Source organism: Syngnathoides biaculeatus, chromosome 13 (assembly GCF_019802595.1).
Source record: "Syngnathoides biaculeatus isolate LvHL_M chromosome 13, ASM1980259v1, whole genome shotgun sequence".
Classification (NCBI taxonomy): Eukaryota; Metazoa; Chordata; class Actinopteri; order Syngnathiformes; family Syngnathidae; genus Syngnathoides; species Syngnathoides biaculeatus.
In genome coordinates, this window is record NC_084652.1 from 12,186,243 (window position 1) to 12,198,303 (window position 12,061).

A 12,061-nucleotide genomic window follows, 5' to 3' on the forward strand; every position below is an offset into this window, starting at 1 on the left:
CCAAAGAGGGTCTTCGTGGCATGCACTAACCTCCAAGTGTTTGCTATTTTTGTTTGAAAGTGGATGAAGTCGCTCTGTGAAATGAAAAGGATTCATTGTGTTGCAGCGTGTGTGTGCATTTGTATGCACCTGAGTCAACGAGAAAGGGCTGAGCTGGAGTGTGTGTGTGGTCGACTTTATTGGTAACCTCTGTTATGTGCCGCTTGCAAGGATAATTTAGTATGGCAGGTGTCCAGATGATGGCTGGTGATGGCGTGTGTCACTGTGTGTGTGTGTGGCGGGCGCATATGTGACTTCAAGTTGATCGTCCTGCCAGCCGAGACAACAGGTCGATTTCATCGTGCCCTCCTCACAGCTAATACTGTTGGCCTACAGGTAATATTGTAGACTTCACTGGCAACATGTAGCATATGAGTTTAACGTACATGCGAGGTTCTGTTTTTCTTTTTTTTTTGCTCTCAATGTTGGAAGGAATGAATGTTTTTTGCAAATGTTTTGTGTCTTGTCTAAGAACTAATAGCTTCTGGTATTCAAAATTCTCTCTTTAATCTGGGGAGAAAAGGAAATTCATTAACTGCTAAATTAAAGACAGCTAAAATATCAGTTATTTTTTTTTCAGAATGGGAACACATTCTGATGGCGTATTGAGCAATTTTTGTTGTTTTTCTTCTAAGCAGTATAAAGTTAATAAAAGAAGTAAAATTTCTGCTCTTAAATATTTTGGGCATGTTCAATGAAGGAATGAAACCCAGCCCCGCTGAAAAATGAATGGTAGTTGGTCTACTAATTTTCAGGGTGTAGCCTTAGCTAGCTTGCTAATCGTACACTGCAGTGGAAGAAATGGCCTAGTAATAACAACTAAGTAACTTGCAACTGTGCCCGATAACCACTGATGATAGAGAAGCAACTTGCGTTCTTATTTAGTGGGGAAAGGCGACTCATTCTGGATGCCCAACAAGCTTCATCAAATGTCATTTTAGCCACTCCCAAAAATTCAAGAAAACGGAACCAGTGAAAAATAGTTTAACGCTGTATCGCCACAATTCAATAATACTTAACATTGCACTTACATTTTTAGCAGTATTTTTTTTTTTTTTGCATATATCTGTACTTAACGTGAGAACTTTTTGCCACCTCTTTTAATACGACATCCAGCCTGTCACCAAAAACATATTGTGTGACTCATGGGGTGCAAAGTATCAAGACCCTTTCCATCACTGTAAATCCCACCAACTGTTGTTCAGACACTTTTGTTGTCTCCATTTCGACTTGCCATGCCCCGAAACCAGTTCTCAGACAATACACAGGGAGGAACACAAGGACAAAAAGTAATAAACACTACACAAACAAATACAAAGCAACGCACAATCCAGGCGCCGTGTGGAGATAAATGTGACCAGCAGTCCTCACCCCCAGCAGAAGAAAATCCAATTCTCTTTCACTTTTATCCCTGAGACTAATGTTACTGTCAAAGAGGACACCACCACGAGAGACCCACGGCGCTCTGTGTGTGTCCTTATGTGTGTGTTTGTGTTTGCTGAACCGATAGTGAATTCATTTAAGGTGATGCATTGCTGCCTTTACCTACAATCTAACTCGAGGCCTCTGTGGCGTTGTTCTGCCTTCCCGTGACAAGATTGTGACCCCCGACTGCCTCACATCTGCTCTTCATATACAAATCCCCTTTCACCACTCATCTCTTTTCTTTACAATTTCTCATTTTTGTTTCCTTTCTCTCAACTCTCATCTTTGTCAACAGCTCTCTTGCCTGTTCTAAGGGTTGACTGAATCGACTTTACCAATCTGCACTGACAGATATAGCTTGAGATCGATTCATCAGCAATGATTTGTTTTGAAGCAACATTGACACATCGCTGAAATCAACGGATGGTGGGCTCGCACAGCAGCAGATCCTCGAGCGTATGGCAATATTTTGCTAAACATGACATGTCTTGCCTTAAAATATAACAAAAGCACAGGAGCTACGCACGCCCATCTGAAGAGGCACCTGTTAACACTGGCTGGGAAGCAGCCTTAAATCCACACGTCAGCCTTCGGCAAAACTACAATAACGCCCTAATGTAACTGAAAAGACAATAAAGTGGAGTGTCCGCTTTGACGTAGAAACAAAAACAAGCCATGGTTGACCATTAACCTGTATTTTGTAAAAGCTATGAGTTAATGTTGCCATAGAAAAACAGAAATCTAACTAGCGTACCGCTCAGCTCTCAACCTGTATATTGCAGACATGAGCAATAGTCTTACTCTCAGTGTTAAGAATTCCTCAGTAAGGAAAGTAGCTATTGGCTGTCCTAAAAGTCCCGAGATGATGGTACAGCATCCATCCATCCATCCATCCATCCATCGATTTTCTTAGCCGCTTATCCTCACAAGGGCCACGCAAAATGCTGGAGCCTATCCTTGAACTGGTTGCCAGCCAATCGCAGGGCACATTGAGACAAACAACGACACTTGCAATCACACCTAGGGGCAATTTAGAGTGTCCAAATAATGTTGCATATTTTAGGAATGTGGGAGGAAACCAGAGTGCCCAGAGAAAACCCATGCAGGCACGGGAAGAACATGCAAACTCCGAACCCGGGACCTCAGAACTGTGAGACCAACGCTCTACTAGCTGATCCACTGTGCCGCCCAATGTCACAACATAATTTGCATTATTAATTGCAATGGACACTGTATGAGGAGAATAATGTCATAGGACAGATAAAATGTCAATTAAAAAAATGACAAGTATGATTAGAATTGCAAATGAACTTTGTTTTGTTGAATCTTAGTTTCTTGAAAAGTAAATCAGTTTTGTTCTCCATTAATTAAAATAGTTTGATCAAGTTTGATCAAAAGACTGAAGGGTTGTGACATTCACAAACTAACCAAATCTATTGATTCAGAAACTATTTATTGCTCATTAAAATGAATGATAGGATCAGGACCTACACACGGGTTTGAGCCATATTTTCTTTTCTTATTTTTCCATCGCTGCGTGTTTCACATAGATGCAAACACAAACCCGTCCTTTGTTACTCCACACCAAAGAGGCAACTTTGCACATGCGATTTTCATTTGCAGTCTGGACACGCAGGGGTGCGGGTCACCTCTCTGCTCTGATTGCAGTGGGACTGCTGCGCGAGGCAAGTGTGAACCTGACCGCCTGTGAGTGCTTTGGGATGGCAGAGGGGCTCGTGGCAGCACCGCAGCCCTTTAAAGGCCATTAAATGCAGAGTGATACATGCTTCCATGTCTCCAAGACATCTGAGAAAGTCACTAGAATTGAATGTGAAAAAAAACTGGCAGATTTATTGAGAAAGTCAACAAGCTGGCAACACAGATTCCTGCTTCCATTGGCCCTGACCCCCACTACCTCATTCAATCTCAAATTGCAAACACCTTCATTGTCTCGTAATCGTCATCGTAAAACAGAAGACAGCCGGGGAGTGAGTGAGCAAGCTTGTGTTTTTTGTTTTACACCAAGAGTTGACTGGGAAAATAAATAAATAAATAAAAAAACAATGACATTAGACGGGGCGAGCCAATTGGACCATCATTACCTCACTGTCTACTACAACAAAAAAAAAAAACTTTTCCACCCTTACTTTCATCCACTTCCCATTTTTTTCCTGCTCTTTTTTTTTTTTCTTATTCCCTTTAATCTCATCCTCTTTGGCTTTGTCAACTGTTTACTTCCAAAGTCACTGATGGTGTAGTTGTACCCTCGCCTGACTTTGGTGCAGGCAGTGTGGCTTCACTTCCCACCCAGTGACAGTGTGAATGGTTGTCCGTGTTTATATGTGGCCCGCGACTGATTGGTGACCGGTTCAGGGTGTAGTCCGCCTTTCGCTCCGGGGTCACCCTGGATAGGCTCCAGCACCTGTGACCCTGACCAGGATTCAAACAGTGTTGAAAATGGATTATGTCTTCACTTACATTGCCATATTTTCTCTCGCTGACAACAAATTACAATCACAGCCACAACATGTTGGCAATTAAAGTTAATTAAATCATTAATTAAGTGTACATAAAGTATTGACAAGGAAAGGCTGCTCGCATGAAGCTCCTGAAAACAGAAAATCAGTTTCCATAAAAAGACACAAAATGGTTTGTACGTTTGTTTTGGATTGGCAAAGCAGGGCCGTAGGGGGCTGTGCCTTTGGAGACCCCTGCCAAAAAGGAGCGCCTGCTGTTTTAATGTTTGTGTGTGCATGTGCACATGTACGTTTACATGTGATTGCATCTACTTTGTTAGTCATTTGTCAGCCCGACCAGATGCCAAGCAGAGGAGCATAGTGCACGAGCCCTGTCAGTCAACCTTACAGAAACACACATGTGCAGGTGCACAGTGATTAAACCGCAACACCCCCACCCACATCTCCTTTCCCTTGAGGCTGATTAGTATTCATGAGATCTCAGGAGGACCCCTAAAACACCCTCTCCCACACACATGCATGCACACATGCACGAACGCACACACGCATAGATATTCTGGTGGATCGGTCCGTTATAATTATCTCCTGGCGTTCATGGAGAGGCTTGATTAGAAGCTGTCAGTATGACTGATGACGACACGCGGCGTTAGCCCCCAGAGAGATGAGCCGAGGCCAGAGAAGAAGGCCCGGTCACAGCTGTGGGCTGGACCGCTTCTCTGTCCTCGTTTCTGTATAGTCAGCGTCTTTGTTCCACATAATTGCGCTTCATTACAGCTGCCTTGTTATGTCTTCTTCTAGGTAAGCCGGTGATGATCATAACAGAGTTCATGGAAAATGGATCACTGGACACCTTTCTCAAGGTGAGTCAGCGGCAAGCAACAGGCAGAAGCGCTCTCAGACTTTCAAGGTCAAGGATGTCAACTCCTGGGAGAAGATGATGTCCCTGCTGTAATGTCATCCAAATCGTAGTTCGCCCCCAAAAGTTCAATCAAAATTGGTTTTAAATTGACAAAAGGAAGAGAATTTAACTAGTGGAGATCCACACAAAACTTTTTGTAAGTTCACAACGCAACACTAGTTCAGTCACTTATAAAACCTATGTTAGAACGACCCCCCCCCCAAAAAAAAAAAAAAAACAACCTTTTAATTACATTACATTATTGGACACTATTTTCAAACCAAAGGAGAGAATCATCAAGACTCAGTAGATGTCCACAAAACAATACACTGCAAATGGCAATCATCAGGTGATAATAAAGAAATTGAGCTTTCTGCACAAACTTTGAGGATGCCACTATGGATATTAAATACAGTATTAATATAAATGTAGTTTTATCGTTAAGCTTTTCAATATTTGGGAAAAAGGCATTACTGAAAAGGAAGTTATTTACACATATCGTGACTGCAAAACCTAAGCAAAAACACTTTCAAATGTAGGCTGTCACTACCTAAAGAATTTATTTATTTAATGCCTTAAAATATATCCACTGCATGTTTCATCTTTGTGAACCTTTTAAGTGAGGGATGCTTTTTATGTTGGTGTTTTTTTTTTTTCTATTTTAATGATGGTACCTAAATGATTGAAAATCAGTTCCATAAATCCATAATAAATTGAGTTTTGCAGCCCTGGTTGACTTCATGGTTCTAAAAAATCATCGGCATGAAAGAGAGCCACCAGGACTACGATGATGAGCCTAAAGCAAAATACAGTAGATGGCTATCTCATCAGCACCACTGAGGCAAGATAATTGGGAACCGATAGCCTAAAACGACCAAAACAAAACACACAGTCTCGAAATCGCACAGTTTTTTTTTAAAGTGTTGTGTATTGCAGTTTGTATTATAACGAGGGTCATAAAGAGTATCCACTGTGCCGCAATATAATAACAGAACATGTTTTATGTTTTTTACAGCTGATCTGTGCTCCAGGCAACCATATGTGTCTTTAATTATGCTGACAATTTATTAAACAGCTGTCCCTGAGAAAGTACAAAACCACTGATCTGTCAGGGAAGGTCTCACTCCCTCTCATTAACGTCCTAGTATCCTCCTGGATTGAATTTCCCCCCCCAAAAGCCACGGAATTGTGCTGCAGAATAGATCGTTTGAGCATCGGCATTGCAATGTACATATACGCAATAGTTGCATCGCAGGGTCCTGGCTGGACAAATTAATAAGAATGGCAGCGATGTTGCAATAAAGTTATACCCCGTCAACAAACACAGACAGAGTAGCCCACAGTGTAATGTACTTTTTTTTTCTTTTTAATTACTGTTAATGAGGACATGGGAAAAAAATGACATGCCTGCATTTACGCCCCCCCTCCCACTTCAGAGTGTGATAGACCAATGCAGGTTGCATCAGATTATATGTGGGGGAGGGGGGAAAGCTATGGCATTATTGAAGGGACAATCTTCAGGTGTACGCAATGCGCTTTGCTTCAACTAAAGTACACCAAGAAATGCATACGTTAAAACAGGTATAAAATAACAGTTTGATTAAAACATGAATAGTGTTAATGTGCTCACGACTACAGTATAACTGGGGATGAAAAGAAGTTAACCAAATGTCTCGTAGCGCTACTCCTCTAGCTATACTATTGCTCAGTATTCCCTTCCGTCGCTATAAAGGCTTTGGATGTTGCGGCGCTGTCATTGTTGACATGTCTCTGTAACATTACGTAGACATTGGGCACAGTGCCTCTGAATTGGAAGACTCCTGTTGTTGTTCCCCTTTTTAAGAAGGAGGACCGGTATCACATTCCTCAGCCTCCCGGGTAAGGTCTATTCAGGGGTGCTGGAGAGGAGGGTCTGTCGGGATGTCGAATCTCAGATTCAGGAGTAGCAGTGTTGTTTTTGTCTTTGCCGTGAACCAGTGGACCAGCTCTACACACTCGCCAGGGTCCTTGAGGGTGCATGGGAGTGATACGTGCTGTTTGGGCCCTGTATGACTCTTATCAGAGTTTGGTCCACATTTTCAGCAGTAAGTCGGACTAGAGTCTGGTGAGGGTTGAACTCTGCCAAGGCTGCCCTTTGTCACGGATTCTGTTCATAACTTGTGTGGACAGGATTTCTAGATGCAACCGAGGCATAAAGTGGGTCCACTGAGCTGCCCTCTGTATTGCATCTCTGCTTTGTGCAGATGATCTTGTTCTGCTGGCTTCATCATGCCATGAACTTCAGCTCTCACTGGAGCAGTTTGCAGCCAAGTGGGAAGCGGCTGGGATGAGAATCAGCACCTTCAAATTTGAGACCATGTTTCTCAGTATGTAAAGGTAGCATACCCTTTTCAGGTCAGGGATGAGATCCTGCTGGAGTTCAAGTATCTTGGGGTCTTGTTCACGAGTGAAGGCAGAATGGAACCGGAGATCAACTCGTGGTTCGGTGCAGCATCAGCAGTGATCCAGACTTTGCATTCGTCCTCTGTGTTAAAAACGCACAGAAGCCGTAAAATGAAGCTCTCAATTTATCTTTACATTTACATTCCTACCTTCACGAGCTGTGGGATGTAACCAAAAGAACAAGATCCAAGCGGCCAAAATGAGTTTCCTTTGCAGGGTTTTTGGGCTCTGCCTTAAAGATAGTGTGAGAAGCTCAGTCATCCGGGAGATCTCAAAGTAGGGCCACTGTTCCTCCACAATGAGATGAGCCAGATGAGATGGCTGGGGCATATGATCCGGATGCCTCTCGGACACCTACCCAGTGAGGTACGTCCCACCGGGGAGAGACCCCGGACAACCCAGGACACATTGGAGGGATTACGTTTCTTGGCTAGCCTGGGAACGCCTTGGAATCCCCCCGGAAAAGATGGAAGAAGCAGCTGGGGGGAGTTAAGTCTCGGCATCCTTGCTAAAGCTACTGCTTTGACCACGGATAAGCGTTGGAAAATGGATAAATGGTTCTGCGGCTGGATCATACAGTGTGCATCTGTGTTTGTGTATACCTACATAATTCTATTGTTCCTCATTAGTCTCTTTCCTGACCAGCCTAGCAATATAATGTAGTGGGCAGATTGATAGAGGAAGTCAGTAGGTTTGTTAGACACACCAATCAATCAGCATCTCACAAAACCACCACCTAATTAACTTACTCCACAGCTGCTGAGGAGGGGTGGGAGGTGGGGGATGGTGGGACAGGCAAAGAAGCATAGTTGTTTGTAGAGGGCGGTGTGGAGATTCAGGAAAATGATGGCTACAAGATAAATGGAATCCACCTAACACAGTGCTCTCTCTGTCTCTGAGACAAGAAGCCATGGAGAGATATAGATGGATAGAACATCGAAAAGAGAGGAATAGAGATTAAATAAAGGAATAAGGCTGACCGATAACATGGATGGGTATTTAACGGGTACCACTGGCCAGTGGCAGAAATTATTTGCAGAGGAAAGTAAGATGTACTATCATCGATCAACAGGCTGTTCTGCTGCAAAAGTCACAAAAACTGGACTAAGTTGAATTGCGCCAACTCCAGATCTCCCATCCATCCATGGCTGAAAAAGAAAATCATCTTTTATTGACACCCAGCAGATTGAAGCCAAAGTGGAGAGTTCATGAGAAGTAGAATGAATTTGAAATGTTGTTCAGGGACACTTCAGAAAAGTTGTTTTGATTTGTATTTTTTCAATTTTTTTTCGAAGCCAGAAGCTTGAAATTCCAGTTGAAGGAGGCAGCATACATTACATCATCCTGCTGCTGCTCAGTGAAAGATTTTAAAATGTATCACTATATATTAACTCAACTTTCTCCATATCTGTTCCCGCAGAAACACGACGGCCAGTTCACAGTAATCCAGCTGGTTGGCATGCTGCGTGGCATTGCCTCAGGCATGAAGTACCTGTCAGACATGAGCTACGTTCATCGGGATCTCGCGGCACGAAACATTCTGGTCAATAGCAACCTTGTGTGCAAGGTGTCTGACTTTGGCCTGAGTCGGGTTCTGGAGGATGACCCGGAAGCTGCATACACCACTAGGGTAAGACCGATTCAAATGAGCTGCTAATACTGTAGAGTGAAGCGAGTGATGAGCGTTTCGGTTTTGCACTCAGAGTCTAACTCATCACAAACCAATAAGATATAACATGGCTCAATACAAATACAAAAAAAAAATAAATGGAATGAGCACTTCAAACTCCTCTACAAATAAATTACATTTGGGAAAAAAAAAAAAAACAACACATGACTTAAGTACATGATGTATATTGTACTGCCCAAACTTTCCACAATCTTCCTTTTTCCCAGTTTTAAATCTTTTTTTTGGCCAAGTCACACCATTTGAAATGTCACGTCGACTTGGAGAACTCCTCAAAATTTTGGCCTGTAGAAGCTTGTTGGTGAATGTTTTTAACTGAAAGCTGTCAGCCAGAGATGGAGTCCTCTGAGTAGTGGATTAAATAAAAACATTGAAAAGATATGTTAAGAAATAATAAATAATAAAATAAATACATTTCAGCTAATTCAAAGGTCTTTTTCTTAACAATTTTACAAGACAAAATTTTTCCCGCAGCGGGTCATTATCTCAGACGCATGTTGCTGAAACATAATGATAGGATTTAAAAAAGATTGGCAGCACATTTGCCACTGTCAAGGGTTTAAAATCTCCGCTTTGACTTTTCTCTATGGTTTTAGCATGTTTTCCCAATGCATGTATAGGTTTCTACAGGTACACCAGCTTCTCCCGTATTCTAAAAGGAAGTATGCAAGTTAATTGAAGACTAAGTTATGAATGTTTGTGTAAATTGTTGTCTATATGTGCCCTGTGACTGACTGGTGACCAGTCCAGAGTGAAGCCCTCTTGCCCAAGTCAGCTGGTATAGCCTCCAGCTCACCTGTGACCGTGAAAATGATTAGTTGCAGAAAATTGATTAATAGATGTATCAACCAAGGGAGGAAAATGACGCCATATTTACTGTGAATTCCTAATTCTCATTGACAGCATGACTTTACACCAGTGCCCAAAGCAAGGTCTCTTAAAGCATGGTTGTACAGTCCAGTACCTTTGTCTGTATAATGTGTTTAGACCAAAAGCAAAATTCCGGAGTCAGAAAGGATTTGTATGTCACAAATCCTTAGGTAGAGAGAGAAGATTGCCCATGAATACAAGAGTAAGAGGTCAAAGTCCGAGGGTCAGAGGCCCAAAAAATATAGGAAAAGAACAGATTCCCGCCCAGACCTAATGTTTTACACAAATGACCTATAATAAGGAATCTAACCCGTACACATCAGAGGGTTTGTTTAAAAAAAAAAAAAAAAAAAATGCTATCGCTGAAATCCTTTGAGTCTCTTAAAGATGGAGTAATATACTGCAGTGCATAATAGATCAACGGTGTTAAGAATGCCGGACTCTGGCAAATATATTCATAGCTGCATGCAAATAAACTCCATGTTTTTGCCAACTTATTGTCAAACTGGAGAAATTTTTGGTCGCATTAAACATCCGCGCACAGAGCCATCATCAGTGAGTTAAGCCATGGAGGAGTAGCTCATCTAAAATGCCCACGAGGAGATGGCATTATTCATATGCATAGGAAGAACTGTCGAGGATGTTATTTTTAATATGGCATTAGCATTGCCCTGGGAGGGGTGCATCAGCCGCAGACTGCTCCACTGCAATCAGACACACACCCACTTGATGTCAGGAGACATCGATGGAGAGCTGGAGGCACTGGGAGGGGGCAGGACAAGAGGCAGAGGTGGAGATATGGAAGACATCGAGAGCGGAACGGGAATCAAATAAGGCTGAGAGGGACCAAGGGAGGGATCCAGTGAGAGCAGTTAAGAGATAAGAAAGGATGTTTAGGGACGTACAAGGGGGCGATGGAAACTAAAGTACAGTGCAGTGTGACTTGACAGCTTTGTCTTTTATTTAACTTTGACCAAGCAGAGAAGAGATGGGGAATGCTTGGCAGTGCAGAGGCAGCTGCTGCATGTTAAAAGGACGACTTGAGCCTTGGTAGTTATTGTGGGTTTGTGCGCTCGTTGGAGCAAGAAGACGGAGGTACCCAACTGTGTCTATACAACAGCTTTTATAGAACATATTTGATCTGCGCAAGCACAAGAAGGACACAACAAGCAGGATGAAAACAGAAAAAGCAAGTCTGACAGAACAACTTGCTAGCGTAAACATGCTGAAATCGGAGCTGATTTCCCCACATTCATCCTTGATGTCAACACAGCTCAGAACTTTTTATGATTGCTTTTCATTTATTACACTAGTGAGCCAAATCCCCATAAAAGCATTTCAATACTTAAATACAAAGTTCAAAGTGACATAGTATTGAGAGTGAATGTGTTGCTAAGAATACAGTATATCAATTCTGTTAACTACTTCTAGGGAGGGAAGATCCCCATCAGGTGGACCGCTCCCGAGGCCATTGCCTACAGGAAGTTCACCTCAGCCAGCGATGTGTGGAGTTATGGTATCGTCATGTGGGAGGTGATTTCATATGGCGAAAGACCCTACTGGGAGATGTCCAACCAGGATGTGAGTCACAAACACAACAACATAATTAACCCCAAACTTCTAATCACTGGAGTAGGCATGCAACCCCTAAAGTCCAGTTTCCATCAGACTTGATTTCTTGGCCTCTTTTTTTTTTTTGTAGGTAATAAAGGCAATAGATGAAGGCTACCGCCTTCCTGCACCAATGGACTGTCCAGTGGTGCTGCACCAGCTCATGTTGGACTGCTGGGAGAAGGGACGCAGTGAGCGACCCAAATTTGGGCAGATCGTCACAATCCTGGACAAGCTCATCAGAAACCCTGCCAGCCTGAGAGAGCTGGCTAACAGCCCAGCAGGGTCAGTGGGAAGGAACTGAAGACATTACTAGAACTACTAAAAGCCCAAGTGTCATCACTGTAAACATTATAAAATATATATTGTAATGAAAAATACATATAACATTATTCACTTCAATGCCTATATGAAAAAATAAATGTGAGCGGAGAGCGCGTCATCCATGCTCAAAGTTGCAGAAGTATCATTCTACGATATCCATATTGGCTGCGTCTTCCGTCCGTGACGTCACCCGGACATTCGCCAATGAAAACACATGGTGCACCCTAACTATGGGAGACAAACGTGCCACTTCTGACACGGAAGCTCTTTCTGAAAAGGAGAACGCCA

At 42.7% G+C, this 12,061-nt stretch overlaps 1 protein-coding gene and 1 long non-coding RNA gene across 2 annotated transcripts in view; one reads left to right on the forward strand and one right to left on the reverse strand.

Moving 5' to 3' along the window:
* epha4b (eph receptor A4b) overlaps positions 1-12,061 on the forward strand; it is a 114,282-nt gene that overhangs the window by 99,261 nt on the left and 2,960 nt on the right. Inside the window, exons 14-17 of the mRNA XM_061840065.1 lie at positions 4,740-4,801; positions 8,702-8,911; positions 11,270-11,419; positions 11,541-11,734. Of these exons, the coding sequence (XP_061696049.1) occupies positions 4,740-4,801; positions 8,702-8,911; positions 11,270-11,419; positions 11,541-11,734 (616 nt within the window). The remainder of the gene's footprint in view (positions 1-4,739; positions 4,802-8,701; positions 8,912-11,269; positions 11,420-11,540; positions 11,735-12,061) is intronic.
* The window catches only part of LOC133511291 (uncharacterized), a 165,961-nt gene that overhangs the window by 72,776 nt on the left and 81,124 nt on the right, over positions 1-12,061 (reverse strand). The window lies entirely within an intron of this gene.